Consider the following 18,733-nt stretch of genomic DNA (forward strand, 5'->3'; position numbering starts at 1 on the left):
GATGGCTAGGGGTTTGCATACTTCCTGTGCTGCCTCCTTTAATATAACTGGATAGATCCCATCCATCCCAGGTGCCTTTTTTATGTTTATCCTCAACAATCTCTCCTCCACTTTCCTCTCAGTTATTACAAAATCATCCAGCTCACTGCCAATGTTTACTTTACCTACATCATTCTCCTTCCTGAATAACTCCTCATGCGTGAATGTAGATGCAAAATACTCGTTTAGATTGTTAGCCACCTGAGCAGGATCCTCAACTGTTGAACCATCAATATCCAGTGGACCAATCTGATTCATCCCTTTCCTTCTCGAGTTCAAGTATGTAAAGAACTCCTTTCTGTTTTTCTTTGCATCCTTTGCCAAGGATTTTTCGTAGTCTGCCTTTGCCTGCCTAATCTCCTTTGTGACTTGGTTACAGACCAACTTATATCTGTCATAGGCTTCCATGTCACCCATTAATTTGTATGTATCCCATGCATTTTTCTTCTCTGCCACATGTCTCATTAGTCCATCTGACAACCATTTAGGCCTAAACCTTGAACAATATTTCTTAGTTGGTATGTAAAGCCTGGTAGCCACCAAGATTAGTTCCTTGAATGCTTCCCATTTTGAGTTTGCTGTTGGTAACATCATCAGTTGGTCCCACTGTATAGAATTTAAATACTGTCTCAGACCATCATAGTCGCCTTTACGAAAACAAAAACCCTTCCTTTTACCTCTGATGGTAGTTACCTCCTTGAGTAAATCCCACTTCAACACACTGTGATCACTGCCACCTAGTGGTTCATTTATCTGCAGGTTCTTAATGCATGAAGAATCACTACTGATAATCAGATCAAGAGTATTGCTCCCTCTTGTTGCCTCACGAACATGCTGATGTAGAAAACAATCATCCAATAAATCCGCAAAAGCCTTGCTAGTGTGCGAGTGACCAACCCACAAATTCCAGTCAATATCTGGGAAATTAAAATCCCCCATTATAAGACTCTCTGATTTACTGGCCCACTCTATTTCCCTGTACAATATATTATTATACTCATCAGAGTCATTAGGCCTATAGCACACTCCTACTCTCAATTTTGATTTCCCTATGCTTATGTCACACCAAACTGACTCGACACTGCCCTGTCCATCGATGTCAACTGGCTTCACTTCCTTTGACTTTATGTGTTTCTTAATTAATAGCATAACCCCTCCTCCCCTCCTGTCCTGTCTATCCTTTCTATATACATTGTATTCCCCAAATTCCAGTTCCGCATTACTTATATCTGTGTGACACCACGTCTCTGATATCCCAACAATATCTGCCTTTGATGTTTTGAGCAATACCTCAAATTCATCAAATTTATTTACCAAACTCCTAGCATTGGTGTACACGCAGGTATACATGCACCTGTTTCAATTCTTAGCTACCCTAACACAACCCATGTGTTTACTTGTAACGCAATGACTACCAGCAGTCTCTGAAATATCCTGCATCTTGTTTTTCAGACTTCTGCTCATTTGAATAGAAGCAGTGCAAGAATCACTTCCACCTCTGCCAGTGGCTACTGTTAATCTATTAGTCCTTGTATCCCCCCCAACTAGCAGTTTTCCGACCCACCTAACACTGCCTCGACAGCATCAGCAAAAATTCTTGCACCCTTTCTATTTAAGTGTATCCCATCCCTGTAGAAGCAATCTCTCCTGTTAACAAGTACAGTCCAGGCTGAAAAAAATTCTACCCCTTGAGCCTTGCACAATCCCTCCAGGGCCGAATTGATCGACAAGGCTCTCATCATATACTCCCTCCTATCGTGTCTGGGCAGAATTGCAGACACTTTCAAGTTCAACCCTAATTCACGGCTTTTTTTCAACAGTGACCTGAACTTGCTAAGTAATTCCGCCGGTCTCCTACTCTTAATATCATTAGTGCCAACGTGTACAACTATATCACCTTTTGTGCCCTTGAAAGATGATATCCGCTCTACAACATCATCAACCTTTGCCCCTGGCAGACATACCCTGGTCCTATTCCACCTATCCTTTTTACAAAGTATGTTCCCCGTTTCCCTGACAATAGAGTCACCAACAACTACTAGTTCCTGTGGGACCAGCACATTCTGCCTAGGGGGCTGCCCCTGTGTTGCCTGATGACCAAGTGCAAGCTATGGCGTTGATGTGGGCAGCTGAGAGCTTGATGGGCCCCTCAATTTATTTCCTTAGAGGGCATCCACCCTGTCCTTCAAGGTCTCATAAAGGCCCATAACAACGCTGAGTTGTCGCCTGATTTCCTTGCACTCCTTACATCGTGCACACACAAAGACATCCCCCTTGGCAGTATCATGTCCCGTACCCGACTGCTCCGCAAACATCGAGCAAACAGTGCATTTTAATAGACTGTGATTCAGAGGGCAACTGCCCCCCTCAGTTCTCCCCTGAACCACAGCACTCCCATTAGCTTGAGCCTTTTGCTTTGCTGCTCTGGTCAGAGTCATGATTCCAATTTAATTCAATAAAATTTAAAACAAAAATTAAATCCTTAAGTTATATCCCAAAACAGTTATGTTATATATATATATATATTTTTTTTTTTTCGGTATCTAGTGTTCCCTTTATACAACTTCCGTATCACGTGTACCACTATAGTTATGTATTAATTATTTGTTACGATTAAGTCGTTATATATATTTATAGAGTTAAAAATACAATTTAATTGACAATAAAGTTTATCAAGATTAATAGATTTACTGATTAATTTGACAATATTATATTATGCAGTATACTACACTAAGCTTATGCTATCGTGTAAAAATGGCGGGAATTCACGAACGGTATTTCTACGGACTCGTAAGTATTGATTAGCTTCGAAATCTCGCTATCTCAATTTAGAATAAACTAAGGATCCTGACTAGGTCTATAATCTACTTATAGAAGATAATTTGATATAACAATTGGTTAATAAATCGACTAAATTTGGTTAAAAGACCTCTCGTTCAATTTGTGACACGTGGATTTGATACCGTTACCGATACTAAGTAATATCTACGAAATCTCTGTCTATGTTAAACTTTAAACTAAGTATCGTAACTAGGAATATAAAGCTACTCTAGAAAATAAGTTAATATGACAATTTAAACTAATAAAGCAGAAAATAAATCAGGAAAAACTTCTCTGTTTTAAGAGCTTTAAGGAGCAATGTCTGCACAGGCTAACCTCGCACATCACAATAAGTCTAATGAAAACCGCCCCGCAGGGATTTGACTGCAAGAACTCATGATCAGTTGGGATATTAAATTTCAGAACATATTCCAAGACCTTGCTACTTCTGAAACTCCCTGGACTTGAATGTTCACCTTTCTGCGACAATTTATTTTTAAGATGGGGAAAATCCTCTCTGGCAAACATCAACTATCAACAGCTCCATGAAACTCGTTCGTTAGAAAACTCAGATAAAATACCTGTCTGTTTTGGATGCATCAAGAAAGACAAAATCATTTGTCTTTCTTGATGATAAAACTAGCTCTAAATAGGATGCACAGCAACCGTATAAAGCAATCACTGCCATTCAATCTACCATGTCGCCCTCTCATCCGATTCTTAAAGAGATACGGTCTAAGTTATTATACTGCTGTCAAAAAGGCAACCAGAAGGTTTCCTAGTCATATAAGCATTCCAGGTAACGAACAAGCGGATGCCACCGCTAAACACCTTGACTCAGGCTCTTCCAGGCAACTAAAAGTGCCCTACACCGACTACAAATCCATCATTACATCATATAGGAAGCAATGGTCTGACCTCTGGAAAGCTCAAATAAATAATAAACTGCTGCAGGTAAAAAAAAGAGCCAAAACTGTGGACAACTAGTATCAGGAAAAGCAGGTGACAAGAAGTGATTCTAGCAAGGCTCTGCATTGGTCATTCACATCCAACTCATCTGTATCTGCTTAAGGGAGAGAACCCTCCTCAATGTTTCTTTTGCCAGTCGCATCTAACAATAAATCATATTCTCATTGAATGTCCCCAACTTTCAACTACCAGGAAACCAAGCTTTACCTCCCTATCCCATTTGAAGGAACCTATAACCTTATTGCAAATTCTTGGCAATGACACAAATTTGGAGGAACTGTTTACTTTTTGGAAACAGATAAATCTTTATAATAGTCTGTGATCACAATAACATGTGAAATTTGTTATAAGAAAATATTGAACAGGCACAATATGACCCAAGAGGCTCTTGTGCCAAAAACCCAAATACAACAACAATTCTCGAATTGGAGTCATATAGCACTCATTGTATCCAAGGTGGATTCCTCATTGACAGTTTTGTCTGGGGATGGCTGCCCAGAATCTGACTGCTTCCTTGTCAGCAATAGGTTTTTCAGTATTGTTATTAATTAATTCTTCCAGATTGCTGATTTTTGGGGACAATTCATTTCCCCAGCAGCAGTGGTCTTTCTTTGCTTCTTTTTAGAGGCTGGACCTGGTTTATCAGCTGAATTTTCATCTCAGTTTAGAATTTTATACTCTGATTCTTTGATAATGAGACTGCTGGTGAAAGTTATTATTTTCATTCCTTTCATCCTGAATCCACCTTTCAATATTTATCAATAATATTTAATCCTTTATACTAGTTTTAGCTTTTTTAACATGAAAAGACCAATTATCAAGTTTCAGGCTTATGTACAAATTTCTAGATTAATCTGAAATACCCGCTACCTGACCTAGTTTGTGGCTTGCAAATGGTTCAAGGAATGCTCGTAGTGCCACACCATAGTCACAGACTACAAACGAGCCAATCAGAGTGCAGCCAGCCAAACAAGAAGCCAGGGAAAGAACACAAGATGACTATCCTTCTTAACCAGTAATATAAAAACATAGAAATGACAGTTTTCTGGATACATGTTATTAAATTAATCAAGAAATGATTCGAGATACAGGGATTTATCCACAGATAACAGGTAACGAAAGTTAAATTGAAATAATCACTTAAACTAATGATATATGCAAAGATTGCAATTTTCATGCAACTCCTTTATCCAGTCAGTGGGCGATCGCCATGACTAACATGCAGACAAAGGAAAGTACTAACATGGTATATTATTAGAAATTACATAATCTTACCCCTTATCCAAATGAGTGCAGCAAATTCACAACAAAAATGGATAAAATCAGTAGTGATGCAGGAGCTGGTCAAAAACGTGTCTGCACACCTTGGCTTTCAAGCAATAACCCCCACACAGATAGGATAGAAGTGGGGGAGTGCTTATGCTTCTGTTTTAAAAACACACAAAATATAAGGCAATTCATCTGGTTAACCTGGATGTCTAGTGCAATTTTGAGTCAGATTGGTGTGACATAAGAACTGGGAAAGCAAAAATGATACTAGGAGTGTATTATAGGCATATGGACTCTGATGAGTACAGTAATAAACTGTACAGAGAAATAGACCAGGTCGGTAAATAAAAATTTATTATAATGGGTGTTTTAAACTTACCAAATATTAACTGGAACTTGTGTCACTAATACACTAGCAAGACTTTTGTGAATTTATTGGATGACTATTTTCTACAGCAGCATGTTAGAGAGAGAGCAATACTCTTGATGTGATTATCAGCAGTGATTATTCATGCATTAAGAATCTGCAGATAAAAGAACCACTAGGTAGTAGTGAGCATAGTGTATTTAAGTAAATTTATTTAGGAATTTACTATGTATATAAAGTGCTTAGCATCATAATACACAGCCATTTCTGAATAAACAGAAAATTTTTAAGGTGGCATCGTTTTAGGTTATATCTCATATTGTGAATGCCTTCACAACGAGTTGCCATGATATTGCACTACTTCGAATAAGTAACGCTTCACCTAAGGAGAAGACTAGTGTTACTTATTCTCAGATAGGTACCACCACCCAGACAGCACTGTTTCAGGGCTATTTGGCCCTTCGTCAGTGAGTGGGTAGGTACCCAAGTGATGCAATGATGGCAAAAACAGTTATGAAGTATAACTCCACAATATGAGAGATGCCTGATGGTGTATGATGTATTTAGACTAAGGCGCATTTAGGGCTAGAGCCTCAAGCTGCGAACAAATTTAGACTATGTATATAAAGTGCTTAGCATCATAATACACAGCCATTTCTGAATAAACAGAAAATTTTTAAGGTGGCATCGTTTTAGGTTATATCTCATATTGTGAATGCCTTCACAACGAGTTGCCATGATATTGCACTACTTCGAATAAGTAACGCTTCACCTAAGGAGAAGACTAGTGTTACTTATTCTCAGATAGGTACCACCACCCAGACAGCACTGTTTCAGGGCTGTTTGCACTGTTGCCATGATATTGCACTGTTTCAGTGCAATATCATGGCAACTCGTTGTGAAGGCATTCACAATATGAGATATAACCTAAAACGATGCCACCTTAAAAATTTTCTGTTTATTCAGAAATGGCTGTGTATTATGATGCTAAGCACTTTATATACATAGTCTAAATTTGTTCGCAGCTTGAGGCTCTAGCCCTAAATGCGCCTTAGTCTAAATACATCATACACCATCAGGCATCTCTCATATTGTGGAGTTATACTTCATAACTGTTTTTGCCATCATTGCATCACTTGGGTACCTACCCACTCACTGACGAAGGGCCAAATAGCCCTGAAACAGTGCTGTCTGGGTGGTGGTACCTATCTGAGAATAAGTAACACTAGTCTTCTCCTTAGGTGAAGCGTTACTTATTCGAAGTAGTGCAATATCATGTCAACTCGTTGTGAAGGCATTCACAATATGAGATATAACCTAAAACGATGCCACCTTAAAAATTTTCTGTTTATTCAGAAATGGCTGTGTATTATGATGCTAAGCACTTTATATACATAGTCTAAATTTGTTCGCAGCTTGAGGCTCTAGCCCTAAATGCGCCTTAGGAATTTACTTAAAGATGTAACTATTATTAAGTATAAAGGGAAGAGTTTTTGCTTTTGTAAAGGTGGCTACAGTGACGGTGTCAGACAGTTTTTAAATTCTATGCATTGGAACCAGCTGGTGCTTTTACCATCAAGAAATTCTAAATGGGAAGCATTCAAGGGTCGACTGTTGGTGGTCCTGCTGAAGTTGCTGACAAACTGATTAATTATTCTGCATCTACATTCACACATGTGGGATTCTCTAGTGGCATGGATGCCAGATGTTTATCAAACCCTTACAATGGAACTAAATGATTATGTAATAATTGAGTGGAAAGGGGAAGAGAATTTGCTGAAGTTAAATGTAAGAAAGGCACCTGGGGTGGATTAGATCTATCCAATAATATTAAAGGAGGCAGCCAACCAGTTAAGCAGACCCTCAGCCATAATTATGAGAGCATCCTTGGATTCAAGGGTCGTCCTCATGGACTGGAGATGTGCAAATGTATCCCCAATAATTCACAAAGGAGATCAAAGAGTGATATGAATAATTACAGACGTGTTATCTTAACTTCTGTTCTAGGGAAAATAATGGAGGCACTGGTTAAAGAAGTAATGCAGGGCCATCTAGACAAGAGTATAGTTTTATGTGAGTCACAGCATGGGTTTGTCAAGGGACAGTCTTGTCTTACCAATTTGAATGAATACTATGATGTCATAACAAAGAAGCTGGGTGAAAAAATTTATTTTATTTTTATATTATATAATTGGATTTCGGGAAAGCTTTTGATACTGTTGCATATAAAATGATGCTGTACAAACTGGAGCAATGTGGCATTAAAGCAAGTTACTGTTATGGATAGAGGGATTGTTGAATGGGAGATAACAGTTGTTATTAATGGACACTGCTCATAGTGGGCTAATGTTATCAGTCTAGTCACCCATGGTTCTGTGCTGGGCCCATTGTTGTTTTCTGTATTTATTAATGTTATTTATGATGATATATCAGGCTTAATGTCTAAATTTGCAGATGATACAAAGGTTAGCAGTTTTCGTTAATGACAATAATGACTGTATGTTGCTGCAATCTAGAAAAATTAGGCAGTTGGGCTTGAGAAATGAAAAGAAAAATGAATGACTGACAAATGCAGAATATTGCCAATGGGTAGGGTAATCTCTGATTAATATACCAACTGTGCAGCACTACGCTCAGTGTGAGTAGAAAATGAAAAAGACCCAGGAATAATTGTGTAGTCAGATATGAATTTCTCTGAGCAGTGCTGACAGGTTGCTAGAACAGCACATGGAGTTTTGCCAATGATACACATGGATTTTCCAAGCTGGAATAAGGGCGCAATTATTCCATTGTATAAGACAGTGGTCAGGCTACATCTTATGGTACTGCATACAGGTCTGTAGATCTCATTTTAGGAAGGTTGTAGAGCTGCTGAACTGGGTACAGACAAGAGCAGTGATATTGATGAGGGAACGTGGTGCTCTTACCAAGAAAGGCTTCAGTTCTGCAAACTTCAGCATATGGAGAGTAGTCACCCGAGGTGATATAATTAAGGTGTTTAAGGATTGGAGTCGATTGAGCAAGCCCAGTGCTGTTGGGATTCTCTCTTGTCAGACTGCACATATGGGGAGTATAAATTCAAATTGCGGAATAATGGTTGCAGAATAGCTGTGTGGATTTTTGCCATTAGCCATTGGGTGGTTTTGATTGTTGGAAAAAACTTCCATCTGATGTGGAAGTGGATAGCTTGAATAAATCCAAGGAAGAATTAGACAATGTTGGAAAGGTTGTATAATTGAAATGGAATTTTTTTTTTTTGGCTGATAGCTACTTTTCTTGCATCATTTGCCACTACCAATACTATTACACAAGCAGCAGTAATCCCAGATATTGGTACCTGAATCTTCCATCATTAAACAACAAATTGTTGCAAAATTTAATGAAAGCATTGGATAAAACAAGAAATGGTTTTGGTTACCTAATGGGATTCTTTTCAACTCTGAGCAACACGAAACAGAATAGGTAATTTTTGATAGATCTCAATCAGGCTTCTGTTACATAAACTCAATTTGAGGAAAACCTCAGTAAAGTCAAGATTACAGTACAGACATCATTTAGAGATGTCCGAGGATTTTCATGCAACAAAGAAGTAGAAATAGTTTACTTTTAAACCGGCTAATAAACTTTAAGGGAATGAGATGTTCAGTGTCTTTAAAGATTCATTCTTCATTTAGACCTGAATTAAATCCTAGAGAATTTAGGAGCACTAAGTAATGAACAAGGATAATGTTTTCATCAAGATATATTAAGAATGTAACTGCACATATTGACTTATAGTAATATGAAAATTATTTTCATATTATTTTTATATTACTATATGTCAATATGTAATGTCGATGAGCTCTTGGCATTTCTGACTGAGAAAAGTTTGAAAACAGATTTGTCATTATTTTGTTTACTGTTTCCTGTAAGCATAATTCATTTTTATTGTGAGAGTAGCTCCCTGTAATTGCATTACTTTCAAACAAATGGCATTGTAAAATGTTTTGTCTACTTTTTTGCCATTAATTTCATACAAACCTCCAGCTGCCTGATGAGGGATCAGAAAATCTTGAAAGGGGCTGTCATAGGAGTGGTTATTCTTTTAATAAATGGTATATTAGCTATTTATTTGAAATAATGCAATACCGGAGGCAGTTCATTGCAAAGCTGTTGCTATTATTTTTAGACACATTTGTAGCTTTCTGCCATATTGCATATTGTAAACATAACATTGTGTATTTTGCCTACAAGTGTGTGTTGAGGCCCACCTGCATATTGAGTGGCCCAAGGAACCTGAAACAACTGATGGGGGAGGCGGGGGAGAACTTTACCCTTTCTGCAAGAAATCTTCTAACTACAGCTCCAATCGTTGATGTCTTTATAAATTTCTCTGATTTACAACACAATTCAAACCTGTCCGAATGAGAAACAAGTAGCAAATCCTCCTAAATATATACTGTAATGTTGGGCATATTGATCATTTATTTTTCCACTTCCATTTCCGATGCGCGCGTGGGGAATGCTGACCATGTGTCTGATGGATCACGTGCACGAGTGCCACGGTCCTGCTACTTAAGGATGTGTCATTGCAGTAATAGTACACTGTTGAAGAAGGAGACAGCAGTCTCCGAAAGCTTTGGTATATATTTTTAACGATTTTAGCCTTGCTTTTAGTTGTTTTATCGTAATTTATTGTAATATTTTAGTCTTCCGATAGTGTATCACAGAATTTTAATATATTTTATTATATTTTATTTCTGCATATTTTTATTTTTATAGTAAAAATTTTAATTCCTTGGCTGGTGTTTGACTTTAATTATTGCAGCATTCCTAGTACACTCCATTCAATGCTTCTTGTGGTCTTCCATCAAATGGATGTCAGAAGGATTTGATGAATCTGATGCTAAGAAAGCTCCAGGTCCTGATGGTATTTCTCCACTTGTTCTCAAAATCTGAGCTCCTGAACTTACTTCTGTTCTTTGTCGCTTTTTTTCACTTCCTTAGGCCAAAGGTATTTTTCCTTCTGCTTGGAAATTTGCTCATATCCAGACAGTTCTTAAAAGAGTGACAAATCCCTCCAATCCTATTATCATCTCATTGCAATTACTTATACTTTTTATAAAGTAATTTAGAAATCAATTAACTACCATCTCTTAAACTACCTAGAAACCTTCCGTCTGATCGATGATCATCAGTATGGATTCCATCAGTGTCGATCCACTGGTGATATTGCTAATGTTACCCATTTATGGACTAATTCAATGGAAAAGTTCAGTGAAACTTAAGCAGTTTGATTGTGTTTGGCATAAAGGTCTTCTAAACAAGCTTCCATCCTATGGTTTGCCAGCTGTTTTTTGTAATTGGGTGTCCAGTTTTATCTCTGACCACTCACTGGTTAATGGTAGACAGCTCTGTCTTCTAACTTCTCCACTAATGCTGGTGTCTCCCAAGATTCTGTTCTTTCTCCCACTCTTTTCTTCTTGTATATTAATGACCTTCTTCCATTGACCAGAAATCCTATCCATAGTTTTGCTGATGATAGCACATTGCATTGCACCTTCCAGTTTGAGAAACCTTGCCCTGCTCAATCAGCTTCAACTTCTCGAATATCCACTACCAATTCTTTAAGTGCTGATCTCCAGTGTGGCAAAGATAACTTAATTTCAATCCTTCTAAACCTCAGTCCTGTCTTATATCTCGCAAAAAGATTCTTCTGCTACTATTTTTATCTTTGATGATGCTCCGATTTCTAAGTAAGATCTTAGGAATTACCCTGACTTCTAATCTCTCTTGACACAAGCACATTACAAATATTGCTTCCTCTGCATCTAAAAAACTTGGTATTCTCTTGGCGTTACTTTTCTTCCAAACTGTTGTTGACTCTGTAGAAATCTCAAATCCGGTTCACCATGGAATATTGTTACCACATCTGGAGCGGTGCCTCTAAAACCTCTCTCAGGCTTCTAGATTCCATTCAAAAGAGGGAGATAGGTTAAATAATGTCTCATCTCTAACAAAAAAAAAAAAAAAAAAAATTTATGATATTAGGGTCACCCATAAATGATTACATCTACCTATATATTTATTGTGTCTGAGACTGCCTAATTCAGCCATGGAGTGAAAACAGCCCATTAAAATTCTTCGCTTCATCGACGGGATTCGAACCTGGTTCTTTTCCATGTGGTGTGGGGGAGGACAGTGACAATACCACTGTGCTACCCGCGTAACAGTCTCATCTCGAACACAGTCTCTTCGCTCTGTCTCATAGGCCTTCCTATACATACTTCCATGGGCACTGTTCTTCTGAATTGGCTTCTATATTTCCTGGTTTCTCTTTCAAAGCAGTCTGTACATGTGCCACAACCAGTCAACATCCTTTTTTTACTGTCCAACTTCAAACTCACAGAACCAACTTTTCTTCTTCCTCATTTATTAATTCAATTTCCGTTTTCTGGAACAACCATCCTCCTTATGTATTTCCTGAAAATTACAATCAACAGAAGTTCAAGTCTTATGTCAACAAACAAGTATCTTTTTTCATCTTTTCAACCCTCAACCTATGCACGGTACTAAGTACTGTAGGTTTAAAAAAAAAAAAAAAAAAAAGTACCTATACATAACAATTTTCCTTGAGAATGAAATAAAATTTAGAATGGAAAACATATTTATTTAACATGATATACTATAAGACAGTAAACTAATTATAAGGAGATGTGGTTCTTTGGCAATTCTTTACTTTTTATTTAATTTGATTTTAATTTGTTTATTTATTTGTTTTATTTTGTAGTTTACAATAATATTAGTAAATTAATAAGAGGAGTAAACCTCAATATAGTACGTGGAACACTTCCGTATGATACCCTCCAGAAATTAAAACGGAAAAAACGAAAAAATCGACAACTTACCGGTACATTAAAGTAAAATATAAATAATTAAATAATCAATTTAACACAATTCAAAATCAATTCAAAACAATTAAAATTCAAATTAACGCAATTAAAAGAATCTAACGAAAATATTCAAAACGATTTTCCTTCCTGAAGCTGACAATGCTTTTCGACCGACTGTCGTGATCACAGGAATGAAAATTACCGAATCAGGCTAAACCTGCAACTTAAATAGTGATTATATGTCTTCGCGCATGCGCGTAAAGGTCCACGCATCGGAGATCAAATATGGCCGCCGAACATTAACAGAATTCTCGTGTAATTTAATTTCAACGGTTTCTGCAATTAATAGTCGCATATAATTACGTTGAACGTTAAGTATTTTGGCCTCGTTAAATAAAAAAGTATGTTTTTCGTTAATGGCATGAAAGGCTAATTCTGACGCTGCTGAACGAGAAGCACGAACTGAGGCTTTGTGTTGATTTACACGAATATTAAGAGAAAACCGCGTTGAACCCTGGTAAGACGAGTCGCAATCACCACAAGAAATGTTGTCTAGATCATTAATTTGTGTTGCGAACGCGGAAAGAACCGAGCGATTGTTCAGTATAGTGTGTAACTTCCGTATAGGCCTAGCTATAATTTTAAATTCGGTATCTTTAAAGAATCTGTTAAGCTGTTTGTGCCACTGTTCAACATATGGGACAGAAATAAAGTATTTTTTGATATTACTATTGTCAAATTCGAAAAGCATTGTCAGCTTCAGGAAGGAAAATCGTTTTGAATATTTTCATTAGATTCTTTTAATTGCGTTAATTTGAATTTTAATTGTTTTGAATTGATTTTGAATTGTGTTAAATTGATTATTTAATTATTTATATTTTACTTTAATGTACCGGTAAGTTGTCGATTTTTTCGTTTTTTCCGTTTTAATTTCTGGAGGGTATCATACGGAAGTGTTCCACGTACTATATTGAGGTTTACTCCTCTTATTAATTTACTAATATTATTATCAACGTAGAACATATTGAGTATTACAGCTCTGATTCATACTATCTAATTAGTTTACAATAATATACCTATGTAAATCTAAGCAGATGCCATTATGGAATTGTTAGTGCAAACCCCCAGGGGTTCGTGAACCACCGGTTGGGAACTGCTGTAGTAAGAATTATTAATCTAAAATACTAAAACTATAATAATAATGTACAACTTTATGAAAATTTGTTAGGGCAGTTTTTATCAGTTTTAAGAGAGAAAACTTGTTTTGCATCCAAACAATTGAGAGGTATATTAAAAAAAAAAAAAAAAGTTGTACAACTTTATCACAAACTGTCATGTTCATATGTCCATAGAAACTGAAATGTCATTGAAATAGTTAACCTTTATTTGACTATGTGAGAATAATAAATATTACAGAATACTGTTTCACCTAAAGAACAACAGTGATTACAAAATTTACTAAAACTCTAGAAAATAACTATAATAAAAAATGAATGTGACTAAAATTAAACGAACAAACATGTAAAATGATAATAAAAGTTAATCAGTTAACAAATACCTGACAGTTACATGTCTGTTATTTGTTCAATATGTTTAGCAAACAGGAAGCTCAAATACCAGACTGTCCTGATCAAAACCGGATATCTAACAACCCTAATTACTCCAGAACGAGGAAAACAAGGACAATGACATTGTTTTTCCTCAGCATTTTTGATAATTGTTATTTGAATTTGCTCAAGTTCAACATATTTATCAGAAAACATAACCAAATATATTCAGATTACAAAGATGACTTAATCATATGATCTGATACAAACGGGAAATGTCATCAGCAACAGGATGAGCGGTCATAAAGCTTTCTCTAGCCCCTTCCCAAATCTGACACCATGCCATCCAGCAGGATATCACAGTTCCACTCTGCAGCTTCAGGATATCTTCCATCCAGCTCAGTCAGATCATTTGTAAAGAGTTCTCATACACATTATTTTTAAGTTAGGCCATCAGGACAGGTGAACATAAGAACTCCCCTGTTTAAGTACTTTGTATTTCTGTTATCCCAGCATGGGTTCGACTCTGGTTGCAGGGTAGTCATCATTATCTGTGAAATAATCTGAGTATTCTAATGGTTAATCACCAATGGAAATAGTGGTGTCCTTAAATGTGTAATTTACATTTAACATTTAGTTTAATTTTTATGATATAAACCAAATAGAAACTTTTTACTAATTGGCAATTATCTGCATTTAAAACATATCCTTGTGTGACTGCATTAGAAAAAAACTCTGAGAAAGATGAATAATCATCTCTCTAATTCAGATATTGCTTTTTTTATGTGGCCTGTATATTGTGGTTCTGTTAACTATTTAGCTTATGTTTTTTCTTCAGTTTTTATGTAATATGTTTCCTTTGTTTTATTATAATGAGAGTTTTTAACCTTATTATGGCATGATTTATATTATGTAGAAAATTTATCAAAAATACAGTTAGGCTTTGGAACTATACAGTATTGCATTGCTGAAATTAATATTTGGCAAGCAGTGTTTTTATTGATTGTTATCTGCTTTTGTTAGTGTTATATTACTATGCTCTTTGTTACTTGCAGATTCTATCAACTGTGGCTGGAGAAGTATTAGATCTTGGAGTTGTGATGTATAATGAAGCCACAGATGAAGAGAACTACATTGATATGTCAGCTGTGGATATGTGTTTAAATCTTGTACTGGGCAGAATGAAAATAATATTTCTTAACAAATTTGTTTCAACACTTCTGGTAACTTACGTAAAATAACTCTTGCACATTAATACTTTATAATTTTTTAAAATTATATATGAATTATACACTGTTCATAATAATTAGGAATATTGAAATATTGATTATATTTAGTGTATGCTTGTAAAAAAAAAAGGATTACTATGAAAAAAGATAAGTACATGAAAACTCTGATTGTAAATTAATTCTGGTGACGGCTACTACTTACATAACTCTTGGGAGCAATACACACTATTTTTCCACACTTTCATTCTACCATATCAACTGATATTTGATTTGCAGCTGATTTTAGAAAAATGCTATGTTACTGTAATTTTAAAGAATCACAAGTGTATTTGATGGGTTGTAGTATACCAACACATAGTATGCTAACAGTATACTTACTGATGAAAGTATGGCATTCCCACCCGGCCATCAATAACGTAATAACAGCATTTTCTGTAAATATACTAACAGTATGTTTACAGATGACAATGTGGTATTTCCTAGCAGCTTTTAACACTGCTTGGGAAGGCCACACAACTTCTCATCTGATTCTCTGTAAGAGCCATTGCATTATAGTAGAACCCTTGAAAACCACAGATACTCATTTCTGTTGGATTGGATATACATTTGAATTTTAGGTAACAAGTTGGCCAAAGTAGCAAAAAAATCAGTTGCACGTCTGTAAGATCATCATCATCATCAGCCATTTTCAATCCACTGCAGGATGAAGGCCTCTCCAGCAACTTTCCAGTTCCTTCTGTTTTGAGCACTGGCCATCCATTTACTACTCAAAAACTCATGATTTTCATCTATCCATCACCGCCTTTGTCTTCCAGGTTTTCTTCTAGCTCCTCTTGGGTACCATTCTGTTATTTTCTTAGTCCATCTGTCATCATGTCTTCGAGCTATGTGTCCTGCCCAAGACCATTTTAGTTCTTTAGTTTTGATAAGAATGTCCTTTACTTTAGTTTGCTGCCTAATCCATGCGTTTCTCTTCTTATCTAACAGTCTGATTCCCAATATAATTCATTCCATTCTTCGCTGTGTAGTTCTTAGCTTCTCTTCCATTCTTTTGGTGAGTGCCCAAGTTTCACTTCCATAAGTCATGGTGGGGAGTATACATTGATTCATTATTTTACGTTTCAGACAAACTGGGATATTGCTCTTCAGTATGTGACTATATTTCCTGAATGCTATCCATCCAAAATTTATTCTTCTCTTGACTTCCAGCCATTTATCATTATTACAGCTAATAACTTGTCCCAGATAAGTATATGACTCCACCTTTTCAATTACTGCTCCTTCAATCATTATTTCCCTTTCCATGGCATACTTGTTCATCATTACTTTTGTTTTAGCCATATTCATCTTTAGTCCAAAATCCTTACTAACTGTGCATAACTGATTAAGATTTTCCTCTAATTCTTTGGGATCGTGGCTTATGACCACAATGTCATCTGCAAATCGTAAATGGTTTAGGTACTCTCCGTTCACATTGACTCCTTTCTGCGACCAGTCTAATCTTCTGAAAGCTTCCTCAAGGGCAGCAGTAAACAGCTTCGGAGATATTGTGTCTCCTTGTCGAACTCCTTTCTCGATTTTAAATTTGCTACTGTCTTTGTCTAGTCTAATAAAGGATGTAGCATTCTCATATATTTTCTTCAAAATCATAATATATGGAGTATCTATGCCTTGTCTTTCCAGTGCCCGAAACATTGCCTTATGCTGTATGGAGTCAAACGCCTTTTCATAATCCACAAATGCCAGGCATAATGGTGTTTTATATTCATTTGCTTTCTCCATTAGCTGTGATATTACGTGAAGGTGATCCATAGTTGAGAATCCTGTCCTAAAGCCAGCTTGCTCTTTCGGTTGATTCTCATCAAGTATTCTTTCTAATCTGTTAGTAATGACCCTTGTGAACAACTTGTAGATATGGGATAACAAGCTAATTGGTCTATAATTTCCAATTTCTGATTTATCTCCTTTCTTATGCAGCAAAACTATGATTGCATTATTCCACTGCTTAGGCATCACACCTTTTCTAATGCACTTTGTGAAGAGCCTTGCCAGTTTTTGTGTTATGTCTCTTCCTCCCAATTTTAACAACTCTACAGTAACTTCATCTTCCCCCGGGGCTTTCCGATTCTTCATTTTCTTCAATGCATGTTCTACCTCATCAGGAAGAATATCGGGTATGTCGTATGTGTTGCTACTTTGCAATCCATGTTCCCCACTGCTGGTATCATTCCCTAGCTCTCTAGTAGTCTTCTGCTATTTGAATTATGCCTTTTCTGCTGTTTATAAGTACACCATCGCTATTCTTCAGTTTCAGTATCATTTGTCTTTCTGTATTACTGCTCATGGCTGCTGATTTAAATCCTTTGTTTTCCCTTAATGCTTCTTCTACTTTTCTTGTGTTAAATCTTCTTATGTCCTCTCTGAGTCTCTTTCTAATGGCTTTGCATAACTCAGTATACTCAATTTTCTCCCTGTCAGTGTTTTTCTTGACAGGGAGAAAATTGAGTATACTGAGTTATGCATCTGTAAGATATTGAACCAAAATTGAATATAAAAATTTCTGGACCCAAACTTAAAAGCTGGTTTTTTTTTTTTTTTTTCTTTCTTTTTTTTTTTCTTTCCTCTTTTATAGCTTATAATTTATCTAAGCAGAGGTGGAGTTCCCAAAGTCAGTTATAACAGTAAATTATCTTGACAATATTTTGCTTTCTTCTAATTAGGTGGAAAGAATGGGAAGAGAAAGGATAATTTTGACAAAAAAAAAAAAAAAAAATCAGTTAAGCTAACCACATCTAATGGAATTGTTATAGGGAATGTATTCCCAAGTTGGTATAAAGAAGACTTTTCTTTCTTTCTTTTTTTTTTTTTTTTCTCATTATTTTTATTTTATTTTTCACATGTTTCATTCTGATAAATTTTGTTCCAACTTTCTGTTGATGATATGGGTGGCTAGTGCAGCATTCATGTAGTTTGGTGTGATATAAACACTAAGAAAACTAAAATGAGTGTAGGGGTGTGTTTTAGGCCTAAATACTGTGATGAGTGTAATGAACAACTGTAGAGATAGAGTAAGCCAGAAAATCTGATTGTCTTATAATGGGGGATTTTAACTTTCCAGATATTGACTGCAGTTTGTGGGTTGGTCACTCACACAGTAGCAAAAATTTTTTGAATTTATTGAAAGACTGTTTTCTACAGCAGCATGTCAGAGAGGCAGCAAAAAAAAAAACAATACTCTTAATCTGATTATCAGCAGTGACTTATCATACATTGAGAATGCTCAGATAAAGAAACCACTAAGTGGCAGTGATCATAATATATTGATGTGGGATATATTTAAAGATATAACTACTGGCAACATAAGGAAAAGGGAGTTTTCTTTCATAAAAGTGACTACAATAGGCTTAGACAGTTTTAAATTATATGCAGTGAGACTAGTTGATGTGCTACTAGCTGCAAATTCTAAATGGGAGTCATTCAGGGAAGTGATCATAGAAGCTAGCAAGCTTTTTATACCATCTAAGAGATATAGATCTCTTAAGACTAAAAGATATAGACTAATGGCAATGAATAAAAATGTATGGAATGATAATTATAAATAAAGCAGGGTGCATGGAAGCC

At 36.1% G+C, this 18,733-nt stretch overlaps 1 protein-coding gene across 4 annotated transcripts in view; it reads left to right on the forward strand.

Annotated features, from left to right (window-relative positions):
* The window catches only part of Vps13 (vacuolar protein sorting 13C), a 1,645,987-nt gene that overhangs the window by 706,315 nt on the left and 920,939 nt on the right, over positions 1-18,733 (forward strand). For all 4 annotated transcript variants that reach the window (XM_090373229.1, XM_090373247.1, XM_090373239.1 and 1 more), the window contains exon 29: positions 14,939-15,106. In XM_090373229.1, the coding sequence (XP_090229355.1) occupies positions 14,939-15,106 (168 nt within the window). The remainder of the gene's footprint in view (positions 1-14,938; positions 15,107-18,733) is intronic.

This window comes from Mastigoproctus giganteus, chromosome 1 (assembly GCF_048544385.1).
Source record: "Mastigoproctus giganteus isolate SK-2022 chromosome 1, ASM4854438v1, whole genome shotgun sequence".
Classification (NCBI taxonomy): domain Eukaryota; kingdom Metazoa; phylum Arthropoda; class Arachnida; order Uropygi; family Thelyphonidae; genus Mastigoproctus; species Mastigoproctus giganteus.